At 43.3% G+C, this 24,292-nt stretch overlaps 1 protein-coding gene across 3 annotated transcripts in view; it reads left to right on the top strand.

Annotated features, from left to right (window-relative positions):
* The window catches only part of CHD6 (chromodomain helicase DNA binding protein 6), a 252,579-nt gene that overhangs the window by 39,727 nt on the left and 188,560 nt on the right, over positions 1–24,292 (top strand). For all 3 annotated transcript variants that reach the window (XM_069751935.1, XM_069751934.1, XM_069751936.1), the window contains exons 2-3: positions 18,352–18,401; positions 23,525–24,006. In XM_069751935.1, the coding sequence (XP_069608036.1) occupies positions 18,369–18,401; positions 23,525–24,006 (515 nt within the window). In that variant the 5' untranslated portion in view covers positions 18,352–18,368. The remainder of the gene's footprint in view (positions 1–18,351; positions 18,402–23,524; positions 24,007–24,292) is intronic.

Here is a 24,292-nt window from a genome sequence, read left to right as displayed (position 1 = left end):
CAGAATGAACAAAAAACAGCTTGTGAAATTTCTCATCATGCGTACCAAAAGCGCAAACGCAGGAAAATACGCATGTAAACGCGTACAAATGCGGCGGTTTTTTAACACACGTTTACATGCGTTTTTTTCACCACTTGCGGATGCGTTTTAAACGCTGCGGATTTAAACGCAAATGTGAAACCAGCCTAACACCATTAAGAATCTATGCACTCTTGCTTAGGCTAAATTTGCATGCGTTTTTGTGAATCAGGAGGGATTACTGTATCCTGGTCAGCTTTTTTTTTTTTTTTTTTTTTATCAGTTTAAATAATATTTAGGCTATGTGCCCACGTTGTGGATTTTTCGGCTCAGTTTTTTAAAAATCCGCAGGTAAAATGCACTGCGTTTTACCTGCGGATTTCCAGCGTTTTTTGTGCGGATTTCGCCTGCGTTTTAACACTTGCGGATTCCTATTGAGGAGCAGGTGTAAAACGCTGCAAAATCCACCAAAGAATTGACATGCTGCGGAAAATACATAGCGCTTCCACGTGGTACATGGTACTGTAAACCTGATGGAAAACTGCTGCGATCCGCAGGCAAATCCGCAACGTGTGCACATACCTTTAGAGAGCCGGCATATCAACAATACAGGATCAGTTGAAGCCGCTGTGCCACTGTAAAATATGGGCCCCTGCACCATGAGGATCAGTAGGTTACAGGCAGTCAGACCCCTATCGATCAGCTATCTATATGCCTTTAATTCACAATAAATTGTCTTAGTTTATGAAGTTGTGGTCATTCATCTCCATCTTTTAGGCCACATTCACACATTCAGTATTTGGTCAGTATTTTACATCAGTATCTGTAATCCAAGACCAGGAGTAAAACAGCCAGAGGAAAAGTATAATAGAAACATCTGCACCACTTCTGTATTTATCACCCACTCCTGGTTTTGGCTACAAATACTGAGGTAAAATACTGACCAAATACTCAATGTGTGCACATGGCCTTAGTTTCCTGAAAAGCAGAGTAACAACCAGTAAGGTCTAAACCACACAGATTTCTAGTTATACCCCGGTAAGAAACGTGCAACAATAGTATTTATAAGAATATTCAAGGATACTGAGAAAGTTAAAATAGCAAACTGTTTAATGTTTTTAATTAGCTTACCAATTTTCCATCACTCCCTTGCATGACATGGCATCCATATTGACCATGTATCCTGTGACTACCTCAGACTTCACTTAGCTATGAGGCATGTGATGTGTTTTCACTGTTTCACTATTGACAGTCTGCCATTACTTTGAGTTGTTACGTGAACAGAACACCTTTTTAACTTCTTCCCTCCCGAGAATTTTTGTTTTTGGTCTCTTTCCCAATGCCATAACGCTTTGTTTCCATCAATTTAGCCATATGATTGCTATTTTGTGCTGTGTGAGTTGTAGTTTTGAATGACAATAGAGTTTGTGCTAATCGATTTACATGTCCCATTCCATCAGCCATAAACTGTGCAACATTTTTAAAAAATACATCTAATTGTGGAGTTTGTTTATTCCAAGATCTGTTGATTAAAATATACCGTACTTTTGTTCTTGGCACTCGAGAGCAGAATATTCCTCAAAGTGTTGTACTACAGTTCTCATGTCTTATTCTGAAAATCTTAAGGTACCGTCACACTAAGCGACGCTGCAGCGATCCAGACAACGATCCGGATCGCTGCAGCGTCGCTGTTTGGTCGCTGGAGAGCTGTCACACAGACAACTCTCCAGCGACCAACGATGCCGGTAACCAGGGTAAACATCGGGTTACTAATCGCAGGGCCGCGCTTAGTAACCCGATGTTTACCCTGGTTACCAGTGAAGACATCGCTGAATCGGCGTCACACACTGCGATTCAGCGATGTCAGCAGGAAGTCCAGCGACAAAATAAAGTGCTGGACTTTCTGCAGCGACAAACAACATCACAGCAGGATTCTGATCGCTGCTGTGTGTCAAACTGAACGATATCGCTAGCCAGGACGCTGCAACGTCACGGATCGCTAGCGATATCGTTCAGTGTGACGGTACCTTTAGGTAGTAAGGGATTTCCACTCTGCTAGGAAAGGATTTTGGGTTATCAATATAGCAGTATGCTTTAGTGATAAGGAATAGAGATGAAAGAACGTGCTTGGATAAGGTGTTAGCATGCTCAGGTGCTAAGTGAGAGTCTTTAGAGTGCTCCAATAATGTTTCAGACCCCATGGATGCATGTTTTGTGACTGTTGGACAGCCACAACACATGCAGGGATCGCCGAAGCCACACAGTTAGCACCTGAGTATGCTCAGTTAAGACCTTACCCGAGCACATCATCACAAAAACACGTCATCACAAAAACGGAACAATCTTTTGTAGATTCCATTTACTTTCTGGGGAAGTCTGGAAACCCCCATAAAAACCAGATACAATATCTTCCTATGATAAGTCTCTGGGTGCCACCACACTAAGGGTATGTTCACACTTTGCGTTTTTGCTGCACTTTTTTTTCTCCTCTTTTTTTTTTCTGCTAATTTTCAGCTGCGTTTCATGGTACCAGCAAAGTCAATGAGATTTCAGAAATTTCATGCACACACCTTGTTTTTTTCTTCCTGATGGTTTTGTAATAAGATCTTGGCTTTTGCAAACTGCATCATGTTACTTCTTTCAGCGTTTTTGAAACATTTTTTAACCATTGAAAGCAATGGCTAGTGAAAAAACTAAGCAAACAACGCAGGTATCTGGTTTGGCTGCATTTTTGGTGCCAAAACCTTATGCAGTTGAATCAAAATTTATCGCAGAAATAAAATCTATCAGCATGCACAAGAGACAAATGTACCATGACGAAAACAAGGCAAAAACTAATAAAAAAACACAGCAAAATCTGAGCAAAACCTGCTTTTTGTAAGCAGCTTAGGCTACTTTCACATTAGCGTTTTCTGCAATCCGTCACAATGCGTCGTTTTGCAGAAAAAACGCATCCTGCAAAAGTGCTTGCAGGATGCGTTTTTTTCCCCATAGACTTGCATTGACGACGCATTTGCGACGGATTGCCACACGTCGCATCCGTCGAGCGATGGATGCGTCGTGCTTTTGCGGACCGTCGGGAGAAAAAAACGCTACAACGCACCTTACAATGGGGCAGCGGATGCGCCGGAAAAATGCATCCGCTGCACCCATTGTGCAATGCAGCAAACGCTAGCGTCGGAATCTCTCCCCGACGCATTGCGACGGGGAGATTCCGACGCTAGTGTAAAAGAAGCCTTAAACTTGGCATAAATAACTGCTGCAAAAATGCAACTTGTGAACATAGCCTAAGGGTATGTGCACACGTTGCAGATTTGCCTGTGGAATTTTCTGCGCAGATTCTTCTCATGGCAGAAAATGCACTTGAAAATCCGCGCTGACTTGATGCGTTTTTGATGAGGATTTTCATGTGGATTTGTATGCGTTTTTGTAAGCTAAACAAAGATTTATTTAACAAAAAAAAAAAGAATTGTGATGTAATTTCCTTGTCCAACCTCTTCTTTTACATACTCCATTGAAGAATTAGGTTTACACACACAGATAGATAGATATATTGATAGATACAGTCATGGCCAAAAGTATTGACACCCCTGCAATTCTGTCAGATAATACTAATTTTCTTCCTGAAAATGATTGCAAACACAAATTCTTTGTTATTATTATCTTCATTTAATTTGTCTTTAATGAAAAAACACAAAAAGAATTGTCCTAAAGCCAAATTGGATATAATTCCACACCAAACATAAAAAAGGGGATGGACAAAAGTATTGGCACTGTTCGAAAAATCATGTGATGCTTCTCTAATTTGTGTAATTAACAGCACCTGTAACTTACCTGTGGCACCTAACAGGTGTTGGCAATAACTCACACTCGCAGCCAGTTGACATGGATTAAAATTAAAGTTGATTCAACCTCTGTCCTGTGTCTTTTGTGTGTACCACATTGAGCATGGAGAAAAGAAAGAAGACCAAAGAACTGTCTGAGGACTTGAGAAACCAAATTGTGAGGAAGCATGAGCAATCTCAAGGCTACAAGTCCATCTCCAAAGACCTGAATGTTCCTGTTCCTGCGCAGTGTCATCAAGAAGTTTAAAGCCCATGGCACTGTGGCTAACCTCCCTAGATGTGGACGGAAAAGAAAAATTGACAAGAGATTTCAACGCAAGATTGTGCGGATGTTGGATAAAGAACCTCGACTAACATTCAAACAAGTTCAAGCTGCCCTGTAGTCCGAGGGTACAACAGTGTCAACCCGTACTATCCGTCGGCGTCTGAATGAAAAGGGACTGTATGGTAGGAGACCCAGGAAGACCCCACTTCTTACCCTGAGACATAAAAAAGCCAGGCTGGAGTTTGCCAAAACTTACCTGAAAAAGCCTAAAACGTTTTGGAAGAATGTTCTCTGGTCAGATGAGACAAAAGTAGAGCTTTTTGGGCAAAGGCATCAACATAGAGTTTACAGGAGAAAAAAAGAGGCATTCAAAGAAAAGAACACGGTTCCTACAGTCAAACACTTCGGAGGTTCCCTGATGTTTTGGGTTGGTTTGCTGCCTCTGGCACTGGATTGCTTGACCGTGTGCATGGCATTATGAACTCTGAAGACTACCAACAAATTTTGCAGCATAATGTAGGGCCCAGTGTAATATTATTGCACAAGCACTTTCATATTACCATAAATGATCGGGCGTTTGCAATGGGTGTTCCTGGGGCTTTGCTGTCTCTTTTCCTGTGTATGTGTTATTTTTTATGACTATTGTTTGATGGTGACTTTTTTCCTATTATTGGACTCTTAATAAAATATATACCTTTTTATCTAAATGTATCTGATGACTCCTTGCTTCTCCGGTTATATATAAGCATAATGTAGGGCCCAGTGTGAGAAAGCTGGGTCTCCATCAGAGGTCATGGGTCCTCCAGAAGGACAATGACCCAAAACACACTTCAAAAAGCACTAGAAAATGGTTTGAGAGAAAGCACTGGAGACTTCTAAGGTGGCCAGCAATGAGTCCAGACCTGAATCCCATAGAACACCAGTGGAGAGATCTAAAAATGGCAGTTTGGAGAAGGCACCCTTCAAATATCAGGGAACTGGAGCAGTTTGCCAAAGAAGAATGGTCTAAAATTCCAGCAGAGCATTGTAAGAAACTCATTGATGGTTACTGGAAGCGGTTGGTCGCAGTTATTTTGGCTAAAGGTTGTGCAACCAAGTATTAGGCTGAGGGTGCCAATACTTTTGTCTCGCCCATTTTTGGAGTTTTGTGTGAAATTATCAATGTTTTGCTTTTTGCTTCATTCTCTTTTGTGTTTTTTCATTTAAGACAAATTAAATGAAGATAATAATACCAAATAATTTGTGTTTGCAATCATTTTCAGGAAGAAAATGAGTATTATCTGACAGAATTGCAGGGGTGTCAATACTTTTGGCCATGACTGTAGATCTATAGATAGATAGATAGATAGATGATCTGTAGATAGATGATTTATAGATAGATGATCTATAGATCGATAGATGGGTAGCTAGATATATCGATAGATAGATAATACCAAGCTCGATGTTTAGTAATAAACATAATGAAATGGTACATAAAGAATTAAATAAAGACACACACACACACACAAAATCTGCATTAGCCCTGGGTCACACTTGCGAGAAACTCGCACAAGTCTCGCACCTCAATACCCGGCACTGCTGACGGCACTCGGACCAGAGCGTTCAGCTGCATAGAAATACATGAAATACAAAAAAAAAATTGAATAAAAGAAAAAAAGGTGTGGGCTTCTGCGCCAGAGAGGGAAAGCCAGCGACTGGGGGCCGATGTTTATAGCCTAGGAATGGGTTAATACCCATGGATCTTCCCAGGCTATGAATATCTGTCCGCAGCTGTATGTTTAGCCTTTACTTGCTATTAAAATAGGGGGACCCCCAAAAAATGATGTGGGGTTCCCCTATAATCAATAGCCAGAAAAGGCTATGCAGACAGATGTGGGCTGATATTAATAGCCTAGGAAGGGGCCATGGATATTGCCCCCCGGCTACAAACACCAGCTCTCAGCCACCCCAGAAATGGCGCATCTGGAAGATGCGCCAATTCCGGCACTTAGCCTCTCTCTTCCCACTGCCCTGTAGCAGTGGCATATGGGGTAATAGTTGTGGGGTTGATGTCACCTTTGTATTATAAGGTGACATCAAGCCGGCTTAGTAATGGAGAGGCGTCAATAAAGATACCTATCCTATAGTTGGTAAAAGGTTAAGTAAACACACAGCCAGAATAAAGTATTTTAATGAAGTAAAACACTAAGCACAGTTTGCCAACTTTATTGTTACTGCTAATCCATGTGACGCCCTCGATCTCCTATAAAAAATAAACCAACAGTATACTCCCTGATGTGACCACTCTACAGGGCCTCCAATGACACACTGATAGGAGATAATGGCTCCTGCAGTGTTATCACTGAGGGTTCACTGTAGTTTATGCTCTTACTTTACGGCACTGCTGCATGAGAATTTTCCCATGCAGCGGTGCCACAAGTGACAGTTTGAACTTCAGTGACCTCTGACAGAGGAGTGATCCTCTGCGGGAAGATCACCTCCAATGATTGTATCACCGGAGGCCATGGAGAGCGGTCACATCTACCGATGTGACAACTCTACAGGGGAAAGAAAAAATAATCTCCAGCATGGATCTTCTAAAAAGTCAATTTATTGAAAACACTTTAAAATGCAAACATTTGCAAAAAAGAGATGGGGGTCCCAGGTGGTCAACGCCGACGCGTTTCGACCATCAGGTCTTAGTCATGGCATGCCATGACTAAGACCTGATGGTCGAAACGCGTCGGCGTTGACCACCTGGGACCCCCATCTCTTTTTTGCAAATGTTTGCATTTTAAAGTGTTTTCAATAAATTGACTTTTTAGAAGATCCATGCTGGAGATTATTTTTTCTTTTTCATTGCTGGCTCTGGACTACGCCCTTGACCAAGGCGGCTCCGTGCATGGACATCATTGCACTGTTGAGGGATTGGTGAGCTGACTTATTTTCTTCCCATTTTTTCCTTTTTCCCTATTTTTGAACTCTACAGGGGAGATCGCCGTGGGACACTCGTCATTAAATGGATCACGTCGGAACAGGGAGTATACTGTTGGTTTATTATTTTATTTTTTACAGGTGATTGAGGGCATCGGGGATTAGCTGTACAGTGAGTATGTACTGTATATATGTATGTATTTTTTTTTTTATACACAGTAGCTGGATGATGGTATTACTACTGTCCCATCATCGGCTAGCTGTCACTGTAGCAGGCATAGCCGGATGGGACTAGTAGTCTCATAGGACGATGCCTGCCTACACACAGACACACACAGATACACGCAGATGCACACAGACACGCACATGTTCTCCGCTCACACACAGTCTCCGCCCACACACTCTTCCTCCTCCCGATCTGCAGCGGTTATCGCAGGCAACTCCGCAGCAAAACCGCAGATCTTTTTACACCTGTGGTTTTGCGGTGGATTTGCCTGACGCAGTGGTAGTCAATGGGTGCAGAAACGCTGCAGATCCGCAAAGATAATTGCCATGCTGCGGAAAATAAAACGCTGCAAATCTGCGCATATTTTTCTGCAGCATGTGCGCACCAATTCTCAATTTCCCATTGACTAACATTGGTGGTGCACTACACTGCGGATTTGATGCAATTCTGTGCATCCAAAAACGCTATGGAAACGCATCAAAATCCGCAACGTGTGTACATAGCCTAAGGCTGCCACTGTGATTGTCATCTGTGAGAGTTTGTCACCAGGAAATGCAGCATGAAATTTGGTTATGTCAGGGCTAGGCTTAGCTAAAAGCAATTACCGGTAGAAATGTTACCCACCTTCTAAAAGGGCTCTTTCTTTTTTTTGTACGGTCAGCACGGGCCGCAACACGTCCCACACACATGCACTCATGTAACACACAGGGAAGAAGTGCTACATTAAGCGCTGTTCCACAGCGCCGAGTTCTGAAGACGGCTCTCATCAATCTCCCCTGCTCGCGCTGATCGCCGGCAGAGAATGATTAGAGTAGTATTCGAGTGTGAACAATGACAACAGGCGGCGGCTGATGGGGCTATTACTCCTGTCAGCCTACACCTGCTGCCGCTAATAACAGAGCAGGAGTGGCTGATGGGAGTATTCATGGAGGCTGCAACCCTCACCTGTCAGGTGCATCAAGGCTGGTTATCAAGAATAACGCTATATTTTTTTATTTAAATAAATAAAAAAAATGGTGTGAGGTTCTTCCCCTCCCCCCCCCCATTTGTGACAACCAGCCTTGCTAAATCAGACCGCTGGGGCTGATGTTCTCAGGCTGGTAAGGGGCCACAGATATAGGGCCCCCCAACCTAAAAATTGCAGCCTGAGGCTGCTCAGAAAAGGCGCATCAGTTCTGGAGCTTGGCTCGGCTCTTCCCACTTTCCATGTAGCGGTGGCAAGTGGGGTTCATATTTGTGGGGTTGATGTCACCTTTGTATTGTCCAGTGACATCAAGCCCATGGCTTAGTAATGAAGTTTACATATAGTTACATGGTAAATAAGAACACAGCCAGAATAAAGTCTTTTATTACAAATAAAACAAAACACAGTTTTCCATTTTTATTTAAAAATAACAAACACAATCATCTATCGCCTAAATCCCTCAAAGCCCTTGTCTCCTGTATTAACCAAAAATAAAAAAAACAACCATATCCCTCACCTCTCAGTCGTTCTGTCCCACGCCGTAATCCAATTCTGTGGAATAAATAGTTTTCAACTTGGACTTTGTCAAGATGCGACCTTCCAGGCTGAGAGCCACTGGTGTAAGAGCTGCTGCGCGCGCAGCATCATTGACCAGTGGTGACATCATCGTCGTTACCGCCGGTCAGTGAGGCTGCACTCCCAGCCAGGCTGAACTGCGGTGACCTCAGTACCGTGGGAAAAAGTCAGTGATGAGGTCACCACAGTTAGGCCATGTTCACACGTTGCGTCCTGTCCCTGCGGGTTTTCCCGCAGCGGATTTGATAAATCTGCAGGGCAAACCCGCTGCGGTTATAACTGCAGATTTATCACGTTTTGTCCTGCGGGTTCCGCTGCGGGATTTTACCCCTACTATTGATGCTGCATATGCAGCAATATGCAGCATCAATAGTAATGTTAAAAATAAAAAAATCATGATATACTCACCCTCTGACGTCCCGATCTCCTCGGCGCTGCAGGCAGCGGTCCGGTTCCAAAGATGCTGTGCGAGAAGGACCTTCGTGACGTCACGGTCATGTGACCGCGACGTCACCGCAGGTCCTGGTCGCATAGCAAACCTGAGACCGGACGGCAGCGTGCAGCGCTGAGACTTCAGAGGTGAGTAAAACATTATTTTTTATTTTAATTCTTTTTTTTTTACCACAAATATGGTTCCCGGGGCCTGGAGGAGAGTCTCCTCTCCTCCACCCCGGGTATAACCCACACATTATCCGCTTACTTCCCGCATGGTGTGCACAGCCCCATGCGGGAAGTAAGCGGATCAATGCATTTCTATGGGTGCAGAATCGCTGCGATTCTGCACAAAGAAGTGACATGCTGTGGGTTTTTAACCGCTGCGTTTCTGCGCGGTTTTTCCCGCAGCATGTGCACAGCGGTTTGCGGTTTCCATTGGTTTACATGTAAATGGAAACGCAATGGAAACTGCAGCGGACCCGCAGCGGCAAAATCGCTGCGGTTTCGCGGTAAAAACCGCAGCGTGTGAACATGGCCTTAAGCTCAATGTCTTCACAGCATATTACCGTGAGCAGCTGCAGGCTGCTATTTTTAGGCTGGAGGGCCTAAATCAATGGCCCCTTACCAGCCTGAGAATACCAGCCCCCAGCTGTCTACTTTAGCAAGGTTGGTTGTCAAAAATAGGGGGGACCCCACAGCGTTTTAAAAAAAAAAAAAATAATGAAAAGATATAGCAAAGTACTGCAGTGTGCAGGCGCCGGGAAAGGTCAGAGAGACCCGGCACCTGCGCACTGCAGTACTTTGCTCTGCCCTCAACACGGCAGACAAAGTACGCCTGCACCGGAGCCGCGACAGGAAGACAAGAAGAGGACGTCATCGTATGAAGATAAGAGGCGCCGGACCACGACGCCCATCGGACCCGAAACGAACCGGGACCGCCCCTGGGTGAGTATAATATAACCTGTTTTTCTTACCTTTCAGGTTACTTCGGGGGCTTATCTACACTATTACAGAATGCTGTAGATAAGCCCCTGATGCCGGTGGCCGCAGCGCATATACGATTTTTGGGGGTGACAGATTCCCTTTAAATATATAAAAATGTGAATCCCCCTTCCATTTTTCTCCTCATTAAAAATATAGAAATGAGAAAAAATAAACACATTTGGTATTGTTGTTAGTAAAAGTCTGATCTATTGAAATATAAAATGTAATTACCAATACTGTAAAAACGTGAAGAGAAAGTCAAAACCCCTTCCTAAAAAATGCAAAAAAAAAGTCATCAAAATGTTATATGTACCTGAGAATGGTATAAAAAAAACCTTCAGCTCAATTGCCGGAAAAGTAAAAATGTTATGGGTCTCGGATACTTGTGCCACAAACAAAAAATATATTGTGTGAATGTTTTCCCATTTTTCAGTATATTAGTAAAATGAATGGAAGAACAAGACATATAAGTCAAGAATTTGGCTTAGTGGGCTATGTAAAAGTTGTAAGTTTTCTGGGTTTTTGTTTTGTCTACTACAGATCAGAATATGAAACTAATTTTACTAAAAATAAAAGCACACTGTCCAGGAGATAGTAGTACCTGCTTACTGTCTGATGTACACATGATATAGAACACAAAATGAATGCACAAGGGGAACTTGGTTGAAATGGACCATTTCTTTTACACCTGTCCTATTCTTAACCCCTTAGTGACCACCAATACATCTTTTTACTGACCTGCAATATAAGATAATAGCATCACCGTACAGGGCACAATCGAGCAGCTGTTGGGTGTAGACTATAGCTGACAGCCATTTAACTCCTTCAATGCTGGGGTCAATATTGACTTCTGTATCTAGATGGCTAACAGAGTGTGGAGGCTTCATCTTTAAAGGGAATCTGTCACCCCATTTGTCGCCTATAAGCTGCGGCCACCGCCATCAAGGGCTTATCTACAGCATTCTGTAATGCTGTAGATAAGCCCCCGATGTAACCTGAAAGATAAGACAAACAAGTTAGATTACACTCACCCAGGGGTGGTCCCGGTGCGGTGCGGTCCGGTCCGATGGGCGTCTGGGTCAGGTGCCTCCCATGTTTATGCGATGACGTCCTCTTCCTTGCTTCCTGTCGGGGCTCCTGCGCAGGCGTACTTTGTCTGCCCTGTTGAGGGCAGCGTAAAGTACTGCAGTGTGCAGGCGCTGGGCCTCTCTGACCTTTCCCAGCGCCTGCACACTGTAGTACTTTGCTCTGCCCTCAACAGGGCAGATAAAGTATGCCTGCGCCGTAGCAGCGTCAGGAAGCAAGGAAGAGGACGTCATCGCATGAAGATGGGAGGCGCCGGACCGCGACACCCATCTGACAGGACCTCATCGGGACCACCCCTGGATGAGTATAATCTAACTTGTTTTTCTTATCTTTCAGGTTACATCGAGGGCTTATCTACAGCATTACAGAATGCTGTAGATAAGCCCCTGATGGCGGTGGCCGCAACTTATAGGCGAAAAATGGGGTGACAGATTCCCTTTAACACCATCAGCACCCTGAGATCTTGATCGTGTGCTCCTGATGTTTGCCATGGCAATTCATGGCCAAATAACAGCCTTAAGGTACCTTCACACTAAACGATATCGCTAGCGATCCGTGACGTTGCAACGTTGCAGCGTCTTGGCTAGCGATATCGTTCAGTGTGACACGCAGCAGCGATCAGAATCCTGCTGTGATGTCGTTGGTCGGGGCTAGAAGGCCAGAACTTTAGTTGGTCGCTGGCTCTCCCGCTGACATCGCTGAATCGGCGTGTGTGACGCCGATTCAGCGATGTCTTCGCTGGTAACCAGGGTAAACATCGGGTTACTAAGCGCAGGGCCGCGCTTAGTAACCCGATGTTTACCCTGGTTACCATACTAAAAGTAAAAAAAACAAACGCTTCATACTTACCTTCGGCTGTCTGTCCCCGGTGCTCTGCTTTCCTGCACTCACTGTGAGCACAGCGGCCGGAAAGCATAGCGGTGACGTCACCGCTGTGCTTTCCGGCCGCTGTGCTCACAGCCAGTACAGAGAAGCAGAGCGCCGGGGACAGACAGCCGAAGGTAAGTATGAAGCGTTTGTTTTTTTTACTTTTAGGATGGTAACCAGGGTAAACATCGGGTTACTAAGCGCGGCCCTGCGCTTAGTAACCCGATGTTTACCCTGGTTACCGGCATCGTTGGTCGCTGGAGAGCTGTCTGTGTGACAGCTCTCCAGCGACCAAACAGCGACGCTGCAGCGATCCGGATCATTGTCTGGATCGCTGCAGCGTCGTTTAGTGTGAAGGGGCCTTTAGAGTTTGCCAGCTATAGCAGCCTGTTCAGAAGTTAGCAGCATTTACAGTGAGTACGGAAAGTATTCAGACCCCTTTAAATTTTTCACTCTTTGTTTCATTGCAGCCATTTGGTAAATTCAAAAAAAGTTATTTTTCTCATTATTTTTCTCATCCAGGTGTGCAAAACTTGTTGCATCATTCCCAAGAAGACGCATGTCTGTACTATCTCAAAAGAGTGCTTCTACTCAATACTGAGCAAATGGTCTGAATACTTATGACCATGTGATATTTCAGGTTTTTTTTTTTATAAATTTGCAAAAAATTACTACATTTTTTTTTTTACAGTCAAGATGGGGTGCAGAGTGTACATTAATAAGAAAAAAATGAACTTTTTTGAATTTATCAAATGGCTGCAATGAAACAAAGGGTGAAAAATTTAAAGGGGTCTGAATACTTTCTGTACCTACTGTAGATGGTAAAAATATTTTTTTTCATTCCTGTCATGTCACTTTGCATTAATTCCTGAAAAGCACCTGAAGGGTTAATAAGATGCATGAAGGCAATTTTGAATACGTTGAGGGGCGCTGCTTTTAAAACGGTATCACTTTTGGGGGTTTCCAATATATAGGACCCCCAAAGTCACTACAAAACTGAAAAGGTCACTAAAAAAATAGGTTTGGTAAATTTGCTGAAAAAAAAAAAAGAAAAATTGCTGCTACATTGTTAAACTTTTTTAAATGCTAACAAAATAAAACAACATTTTACAAAGGGTGCTGATGTAAAGCAGACATGAGAGAAATGTTTATTACTATTGCTTTGCTATGAGTTGACTATCTGGATTAAAGGAATCATTCAGAGTTTGAAAATTGCTAATTTTTTTTTTAGTTTTGTAATATTTCTGATATTTTTTTATAAATAAACGCTAAACATATTGTGCTTAATTTACCATTATCATAAAGTACAATGCGTCACAAAAAAACAGTCTCAAAATTAATGGAATATGTTGAAACATTCCAGAGTTGTTTATCACATAAAGTGACACTGGTCAGATAAAAAAAAAAATGGCCCTGTGACTAAGGGGTTAAACAAATTACATGTTTATTCAATTATGTCCCTTGTAATTGATGTAGTATTTTTTACATGCACCTTGAGGTCACGTCTGCGCTTTCGATGGATGTATATGCATTTTTATGGTCCTGCATTTTGCTTGCCTGATCACTTGGTCATTAATTCTGTATGCTTTAACTTGCACGGTGGTATTGTTTGGGGGAAAAAAAGGGGTCAGTATTTAGATCCAAAATGGCACTTTTTGTGCCGCGTTCCATGGTGAACGATATATTGGTAAGACACCTGCACTCACCATCTGAAAGGGCTTCTCCTCGATTACACTTTTCTTCTATATATGCTATTAAAATTGTATCCAAAGATCTACTGATAAATGTGGCCATCAAATAAAACTCATCTTTGTGAGGAGAGAGCGTACAGAAATCAGGCTCTAGCTGTGCAGCTATCAGACGTATGTGGCCGATGCTTGGGTGCTAGGCCTTGAAGCAAAACGGCGATATATTGTGACGAGTGACTCATTGCAGAGAAGTTCAGTTTGCTGCACAGGCCCCCATCCTTTATGCCTAGCATGTAACAACACGTCCCCTGCTATATATATATTGCTTGGATTGTTTTTTTTTTTTTTATACTCCAAGTTCCTGCGAGATCCTCAAGCATAAAAAAGAAGCGGCGCTGCCACTGTACAAACCTGGCAGCCGTTGTAGAGCTCATTGCAGCAGAAAGCAAAGTCTGTCTGGCGAGGTGACTGTGCCAGGAGGAGATTAATGTTCAGACCTGTTAGCAAGGGATATATGGTGGTTGAAGGACGGAGATGCTCTATCACCCCCTCCGTCTCCCCATGGCTTCTTTCCTCCTGAGATGCTGCTCCTTTAGCTGAGCTGAAGTTTGCTTATTGGATTCTGGGCCATAGAGATCATTAAAACACTGCAGCGACATATAGGGAACATGCTGAGCTTAATGAAAGCAGAGGAAAGCCAGCGTCTGTATGGCAGATGTAGTGCCGCAGCTCTCCATTATGTGACGTCACAGGTTCCTCTGCACCCAAATGTCACATAGAGATACGATGGTGTTGGCTCATGTCAGGATGCACCATGTAGCAAACCCATCTCTAAAAATAAGGCGCAGCCAGCTGGTAGTTCCTGGTATTTTACTAGTTTGCTTCATTGATATTTAGAAATCTGTTTTCCTTCTTTTTTTCTTATGGTTCCCAGCACCTCGGTGTCCTACAGTAGTTGCATGTGCCCAGAACACAACCCACACGCTGTGACTGTAGCTGCCGCAGAGTCTGACAGGCACATAATTATGCTTTACACACCTCGAAGAATGGAGGCAGGATAAATGGGGCTCCCCAACCTGTGTGTCGTGGATTGCGAGAGTGCACCAATGCAGAAACCAGTGACTGGTAATTGCCAATGGGGATGTACATACACGTTTCCGTGAGTTCATGTTAAACCATGTGTATAGAAAAATACTTATAAAGTACAGCTGAAAAAACTGAATACTAGTAACTCCATTGTTCCCTGTAACAAGGCTCAGGTTGCTGGGGTAGAAAGCCACATAACAACCAGAAAAAAAATGTAATAAACCACTCTGTTCTCTATTAACATAATTAGGAAAACCCCCGAAAAAGCATCTTTAAAGGCAATCTGTGACCCCAAAAATTGTATATGAGCTGTGGCCACCAGCATCAGGGGCTTATCTACAGCATTCTGTAATGCTGTAGATAAGCCCCCGATGTATCCTGAAAGATGAGAAATAAAGGTTATATTATACTCACCCAGGGGCGGTCCCCCTGTGGTCCAGTCTGATGGGCGTCGCGGTCCGGGTCCGGCGCCTCCTATCTTCATATGAAGACGTCCTCTTGTCTTCCTGGCGCGGAGGGCAGAGCAAAGTACTGCAGTGCGCAGGTGCTGGGCCTCTCTGACCTTTCCTGGCGCTTGCGCACTGCAGTACTTTGCTCTGCCCTCAGCAGGTCAGACAAAGTACGCCTACGCAGGAGCCGCGGCGTGAAGACAAGAGGACGTGATCGTATGAAGATGGGAGGCCCCGGACCGCGACGCCCATCGGACTGGACCGTAGCGGGACCACCCCTGGGTGAGTATAATATAACCTGTTATTCTTACCTTGCAATGTGAACCCCTTAGATGCCTAGGTAAATGCTGACTGTGGCAGCTACCGTATTTTTCGGACTATAAGACGCACCCCCCCCCCCCAATTTAGAAGGGAAATGGGTGTATTTTATAGTCCAAATGTACTTACCATGAGTATGGCGGCAGCAGGTAAGTAGGTTGGGAGAGGTTTTTTCTCTTCCCAACGGTGCCCCTCCATTGCATGATACAGCTATAATAAAGCCATGGTTCGATAGCAAATCCTGAATAAGGCACGGTGGAAAGTGCTCACATTTATCTGCCTATGACCAGTTGAAAGGGTTGTTCAGTACCTTTTATTTTTAATAAACTGCACCATTCTGTGACAGATTTAGCCCGTCTTAAAATGTGATAAATTTGGAACAAAGACACATGCTATGTGCTAAATGTAGCGCATCTTTACAATATTTTGTTTAAGTGTGCATCACTTATTACTTGCTATACTTTGCTGCATTCATTTGCACCAAACATTTTTTTTTTTTTTTTTAAATTTCAGGCCGCATCCCTTTTCCGGCTTTACCACCCCACCTCTTCTTTATTCCATGCCCCATTGATTAACAAGGCAGGAAAAGTGTCATTCCAAATGAGGTGCACGGGATGTACTACACTTTCTGGCACGCCAGCTGCTCACATTGTGCAGCATTTAGCTTAGCGTCTAGAATGGAGAGGAGCCGTAATACCGGACACCACATATGACAGTCATGGCACTGCTTCTGGGGAGAAATAGCATCTCTTTCCTAATTTTGAAAACTCATATAAACTCTGCAGAGGTAGTGTGATGATGATCAAAAATAAAAGTGCTCGGAAGGCAGGGAGGTGATTTTTGTCATGGAAACACTGCACCTACAGTATAGGTTGGGAGCTTTTTCTGACAAGTTAAAGGGATTGTCCAGGCTGGAAGGAAAAGTCTGAGGGGTGCCATGTAAGTACAGTGAGCACAAAAAAGATCGTATTGGGGGGCCTCATATTTGAGAAACTTGCTAATGGAACTTTTGTAAGGACTTTTATTAATGCATGGATCCGTGGTCCATAGCTCTTCTATCCTCTTGTCTGTTAATTTTCTGATTTTTTTCCTTTATAATTATTGTTGATCTGTAGTGTTCTTACACAGGTGAAAAAACAACTAGGTCCATCAAGTTCAGCCTTTCTCCACCAGTTATGTTTTTTTCTTCTTTTACCTGTATTCCTAATATTTCACAACCTTTGTACATGGGGTTGTAAGGATGATTTTTAAGCCTGCTGAGAAATCATAGTTCTCAACAGCACATTTTCCAACTTAAAAAGGATATCTGCTGCCGAGAACAATGCCAATGTGTGTGTGAGGCCGGTTTCACACGTCCAGATAATTCCAGTACCGTATAAAATCGGTACTGGAGTTATCCGTGTCCGTGTGCTCACGTGGCACACGTGTGCCGCCCGTGTGCCCACTGGGTACCACACGCACCGTGCAGGAGACAGCGCTAAAGTTTAGCGCTGTCCCCTGCATTGTGCTGAATCCGCGTTTCATATCTTCCCTGCAGCAGCGTTTGCTGCAGAGAAAATATGAATAATAGTGTCGCTGCTTCCTGGTCTGGCCGCATCTTCTCCTGTATGCGGTCACGTGGGGCTGCCGATTACAGTAATGAATATGCAGCTCCACCCCTATGGGAGGTGGAGCCGCATATTTATTACTGTAAATGAGCGGCCCCACGTGACCGCATACAGGAGAAGATGCGGCCAGACCAGGAAGCAGCGACAGCCAACGAGGGAGGCGGGTGAGTATTTTCAGAACAGCGGGGGGGCGCACAGGGGGTGGGAGGTCGGGGGACAGATAGATCTTTATTTTAAACACTATTATTCATATTTTCTCTGCAGCAAACGCTGCTGCAGGGAAGATATGAATCGCGGATTCAGCACCAGTGGGGGGGGGGGGGGGGGGAGAACAGCGCTTAACGTAGCGCTGTCCCCTGCACGGCACACGGACTGCACACGGACAATGTCCATGTGCGGTACGTGTTTTACACAGACCCATTGACTTTAATGGGTCCGTGTAATCCGTGCGCTCCCACGAACACTGACATGTCTCCGTGTTTGGCACACAGAGACATGGTCCGCAAAAAATCACTGACATCTGACCAGATGCATTGATTTTTATGTGTCTACGTGTGTCAGTGTCTCCGGTACGTGAGGAAACTGTCACCTCACGTACCGGAGCCACTGACGTGTGAAACCGGCCTAAATGAAAATTAGGGATCAGTCTGTGCACGTGGAAGTGCGGCTGGAGGTCGTTTAACAGCCATGATGAGACTGTCTAAATGCATCTTTACATGACCGATCAGACATTGTAGTATATGTCCAATTAATGGGAAGTTGAATTTTATAAAAGGAATTTCCCTATAGCATGTGCTTTTTGGTCTATACATGTTATAGGATACAACTAGGGGCCCAATTAGTATAATGTCCAGGTTAAGACCCTGGATTATTTATACTGATCTATGGGAATGTATTCACATGGTGCTTAATAGCAAGCTGTGGTCATGTTTTTTTCTTTTGATTTGCTCTTTTTTTTTTTAAATCAAGACAAATTACAGGTGTTGGTTTAAATGTTAAAACCTCAATCTTGTTTGTATTCTAGATGTGAAACCTTAATTTATGATCATGAAAATACAGAAACCAGAGCAACAGGTTGGTAATCATCTTTTCTATGATTGCATATTAATTGTTTATTATAAATACATGTTCAGATGTTGTGGGTACAGAATCGTTAGCTAGCCTGGAATCCTGATCAGTGAGAAGGAAGAGGCAGAACATAGCTAGCATAGTTAATTATTTTAACAAAATGTTTACAACTATTTTTTTTTTTTTTAAAGACTCAAAATAGGTTAAAATATAAAAAAAAATTATCTGTACATCTAGAACACATTATTTATGTTACAACACTGCCTGGTCTTGTATTTTCTCTACTTCCTGTTACACTATTGTCCTGACATGATTGCTGCAGCCAATCACTGCCGGGGGTAAGTCAACACTGTGTCCAGTTCCCACAGTCCCTACTCCCTGTTCCCTACTGTACACGTGTTTATTTAGTCCTGCCAATAAAGCTTCTTTGAATTTGATTGGCTGAGTAGTACCATCCTGTGTCAAAAAGGGCCAGTGAATACAGATAGGGGGGTCATCAGTAAAGGCCCCTTCACATTAAGCGACGCTGCAGCGATACCGACAACGATCCGGATCGCTGCAGCGTCGCTGTTTGGTCGCTGGAGAGCTGTCACACAGACCGCTCTCCAGCGACCAACGATGCCGGTAACCAGGGTAAACATCGGGTAACTAAGCGCAGGGCCGCGCTTAGTAACCCGATGTTTACCCTGGTTACCATCCTAAAAGTAAAAAAAACCAAACAGTACATACTTACCTACAGCCGTCTGTCCTCCAGCGCTGTGCTCTGCACTCCTCCTGTACTGGCTGTGAGCACAGCGGCCGGAAAGCAGAGCGGTGACGTCACCGCTCTGCTTTCTGGCTGACCGATGCTCACAGCCAGTACAGGAGGAGAGCAGAGCACAGCGCTGGAGGACAGACGGCTGTAGGTAAGTATGTACTGTTTGTTTTTTTTTACTTTTAGTATGGTAACCAGGGTAAACATCGGGTTACTAAGCGCGGCCCTGCGCTTAGTTACCCGATGTTTACCCTGGTTACCAGTGAAGACATCGCTGGATCGGTGTCACACACGCCGATCCAGCGATGTCAGCAGGAGTCCAGCGACGAAATAAAGTTCTGGACTTTATTCAGCGACCAACGATCTCCCAGCAGGGGCCTGATCGTTGGTCGCTGTCACACATAACGATTTCATTAACGATATCGTTGCTACGTCACAAAAAGCAACGATATCGTTAACAATATCGTTATGTGTGAAGGTACCTTAAGGTGAAGAGCATAGCCCATTATCCTGCAAGTGTGTGTGAGGGGGGAGTAGCAAATAGAGCTGAAAGAGTAATTTCCATTATTTACTATAAGACCACTTTCACACTAGCAGTATTTGGTCAGTATTTTACCTCAGTATCTGTTAGGCTACTTTCACACTTCCGTCTTTATAAAGACGTTGCAATGCGTCGTTCTGTGCAAAAAACGCATCCTGCAAAGTTGCCCGCAGGATGCGGTTTTTTGCACATAGACTTGTATTACCGACGCATCGCAACGTATGTCCATACGGCGTGCACTGGATGCGTCGGTAATTGGCAGACCGTCGTCACAAAAAAAAAGTTCAGTGTTACGTTTTTTTGTGCGACGCGTCCGCCATTTCCACCGCTCATGCGCGGCCGAAACTCCGTCCCCTCCTCCCCGGAACTCAGAATGGGCAGTAGATGCGTCTGAAAACTGCATCCGCTGCCCACGTTGTGCACTATTTTGCACAACGTCCGTCGGGCCTACGGTTTGCGACGGCCCCGTACCGACAGAAGTGTGAAAGTAGCCTAAGCCAAAACCAGGAGTGGAACAGTCTGAGGAAAAGTATAATAGAAACACGTCACCACTTCTGTATTTATCACCCACTCCTGATTCTGGCTTACAAATACTGACCAAATACTGAATGTGGACCTTATGGGATGTTCTTCCATATTTGGCATAAATAGATGCAGGTTGCACTTTTAGCCTTCATCTTGCAAAATCCTCTGGTTTATATTTCCTGATTCACAGTGGCATCTCTCCTCATTGACTGCAGAAATCTTTACATATGGGCAAGGCTATCTTTATTGAAGTCAATCATGGTTACAACTGAATGGAATGCGGTGATTAGAGCATGCTGTATTACAGGGGAAATATTACATGGATGGCCATTCATTCAAAAGGCTCATGTAATATGTGCTTTTCTCAAGTCCCAGAGTGCTGCTAATCCACCCTCTGCTCCTGGTCATCAAGGTGCCTTCGACTGTTTGTGTAAATGGGTATATGGAACCCAAACTGGCCCACTCTTTGTGTGTTGTCCTGCATAATCATGCGTGGTAAATTGCTTTCAGCAGTCATATGACAAGCATTAGGTTTGATAAGCCAAGTTTGTTTGTTCAGAGTTTTCGAAGGTAATGAGAAACCTACACCGATGTATAGGGTTTTTTGTAATCGTTATTCTCTTGGTTCAGGGAGTTGATTTATGTTGATTGTGCAAGTTGTTTGATATTGCTGGAAAATCCGAACAGCAATGCTTTTATTAGTAAAGCTAGCCAGTACTTTAAGAAGGTTTGGTTTCCATATAAAGTCCCTTATGCAAATTCTCCAATATTCTCCTTCCATTATCGAAGAGAAATATATTCCCTATATTATTTTTTAATTATTAAAAACAGTATCCCATATTCCTATTTTTTCCTAATCTGTTTTTATTTAATTGTAGATTTTTAAAAATTATTCTCTGTAGACCATTATTGGGACAGACAACGTGCCTTCGTTTCTGTTAACAGAATTTACAAAGATGCTTTGCTGCAACTAAATGCACAATAAACAACAATAGTCAGGGTCCAACTCAATGACATACTAAAGAAAAAGATGAATGCAAACCAGGAATGCATTTCCAGAATAGGATAAATTATAGTAATCTTTATTAACTACCACAAAAAAACACATTGGCAGAACATGTTAGCATTAAAAGCATACACAAAATAATGTATTACTACTCCATCCCTAGACTAGTGAGATGCCTGTACTATACCCCAGATTAGGGTTTACTGTGCCAGGACCAAAGCCAACTGGAACCTGCAAATGTCACATATTTGAGCCCATAAGAGAATACTTATATATATATTTGCCTAAGGGGTACTTCCGTCTGTCTGTCTGTAACTTCCGTAACGGAAATCCTGGGTTGCTGATTGGTTGCGAGATTCGGGCGGGAGTTTTAATTTTTTTTTTAACAGGGATATGGTGCCTACATTGCTATAAACTACATGGCCTGTGTTATATACTGTGTACTCTGTGTTATATACTATGTGGGCTGTGCTATATACTACGTGGCCTGTGTTATATACTACGTGGCCTGTGTTATATACTGCGTGACCTGTGTTATATACAAGGTGGGCTGTGCAATATATTACGTGGCTGTGTTATATACTGCGTTGGCTGTGCTATACACTACGCGGGCTGTGCAATCTACTACGTGGGCTGTGCTATATACTACGTGCCTGTGCAATATAGTACATGGCTGTGTTATATGCTGCGTGGGCTGTGCTATATACTACGTGGCCTGTGCAGTATAGTACGTGGCTGTGTTATATACTGCGTAAACTGTGCTGTATACGTGGGCTGTGTTATATACTACGTGGCTCTGCTATATACTATGTGGGCTGTACAATATACTACGTGGCTGTGCAATATACTACGTGGCTGTGCAATATACTACGTGCCTGTGCTATATACTACGTGGCTGTGCAATATACTACGTGGCTCTGCTATATACTATGTGGCTGTGCTATATACTACGTGGGCTGTGCAATATACTACGTGGCTGTGCTATATACTGCGTGGGCTGTGCAATATACTACGTGCCTGTGCTATATACTACGTGGCTGTGTTATATACTGCGTTGGCTGTGTTATACTGCGTGGGCTGTGCAATATACTATGTGGCCTGTGCAATATACTACGTGGCCTGTGCTATATACTACATGGCTGTGTTATATACTGCGTGGGCTGTGTTGTATACTGCATGGGCTGTGTAATATACTACGTGGCTATGCTATATACTACATGGGCTGTGTTATATACTACGTGGCTGTGCATTCTAGAATACCCGATGCATTAGGATCGGGCCACCATCTAGTTTGAAATAAGCATATAAGATTAAATGTACAGTTTGAATAAAATAATGTGTCATCACACCTAAAAGGCGGCCATTTGGTCACCGGTATCTGTGATACTGGTATGGGTGAGGTTGGAGAGGGAAGGAAGACAGAACAATACACAAAAGGTTTAATCGCTGCATCTTTCGTTTTGTCTAGGTACCTGTAAACATTTTGGGTTTGGTTCCAAATTGTTAGGGTTTTTTTGGATTGGAAATTTGCTCTTATCTGTTGATGTAAGATGTAATTTATTCTTCTATTGGCTCAAATATATAAAATTTGCATGGCCCATTTGGGCTGGACCATGGCTGGGGTTCACTTTGTGTTATGGTACAGGCATTCCCCTGGTCTTTTTTTTTACGGGGGAGGAGTAGTAATACACTGCTTTTTGTATGTACTTAATTCTTTTAATGGTGTCATGTTTTTTGTGTTATTTAATAAAGATTATCATAATTTCTCATTCTGAAGATGCATTTCTGGTTGGAATTTGTCTTTTTCTTTGGTATTTTATTGGTTGCTTTGTATACATGCTGATTTAGCACTCCTGGTTGGTGTTTTTGGTGTGCCTGCCTATTTCTCCAATACAGGACCTGACTCCTTAACTTCTTCACAAGATTATTCTAAGCATGCTCTGTGATCTATACAGAGGTCATTGTGCGGGAATGAGGAGGAGATGAGCTGTGACCATCAGCTATGGTGTTTGGCAGATCCTGCGTCATGTATTGTATATAGTGTATACATAGTGGTGTTATCCTGCCTGAGATGACTGCTGAAAGTGAATTCTACAGCATATAATCTATGCTCCTAATTTTAGGCTCAGTGGCCAGAGTGAGATTTGTTTAATAACGATAGTGAATATGGAAAATCGAAAAAATATTACTGAAGTTTTTTTGTTTTTTTTTTAAACATCACACATAGAAACTTGGTTGAAACATTAGGCCATTACCTGATCTCATTCCCTTTTAATTTGTTCTGTTTCTCTCCTTTTCATCAGCTACCAAACCTGAAAGCACTTAGCTATTCACCAATGTCCAGTGCCTCAATATCCTGTGAGCGCCAGGTACTTGCCCCATTTTCTGAATCTAGCCTTGAAGATTTCCACCCTGTGACTCTTTTGGACACCCCTCCTCTACTCCTTTCAGAGAATGAACTATACCCTGGAGAGGAGACCTGTGAACTCAGTTCAGTGACTAATCTGAATGGGATGGAGGACAGTGGAGGGGGTGGGACGGGTGTGAAGAAAAAACGGAAAAAAAAGGAGCAAGGGGAGGAAAAGGAGACTAAACCAAAGAAAAAGAAAGAACCCAAGAAAGAGAAAGTCAAAGAATCTAAGAAAGTAAAAGAGGCCAAGGAACCCAAGCAACCCAAGAACCCTAAGGAACCGAAAAAACCTAGAAAGCCAAAGGAGCCAAAACCTCCGAAAGAGAAGAAAGCAAATTCAGAAACTGTTACGAAACCCAAATCTAAGAAAACAAGGTGGGCTTATCACTTAACTAATGTTTTCTAAGCTTAGAGTGTGTGACATTTTCTGATTTACTACTGTAATTATGCTGAACATGTAATGGCAGGATGATTTACTTGGGCTGCAATGTTTGCCTACAGAAAAAGTTTTTGCAGATGATGTTCTGTAACATTTGAGGTTTGGAAAAATTGGCATGTGGATGTGTATTCACTAGTGATGAGCGAACATGCTCGGATAAGGTGTTATCGATCATACTCGGGTACTAAGTGACTTCGTCCTATACAATTCTGCATAGTCAAA

Source organism: Ranitomeya imitator, chromosome 2 (genome assembly GCF_032444005.1).
Source record: "Ranitomeya imitator isolate aRanImi1 chromosome 2, aRanImi1.pri, whole genome shotgun sequence".
Lineage (NCBI taxonomy): Eukaryota > Metazoa > Chordata > Amphibia > Anura > Dendrobatidae > Ranitomeya > Ranitomeya imitator.
The sequence above is the reverse complement of the archived record's forward strand: the minus strand, read 5'-3'. Positions and strand labels throughout refer to the sequence as shown.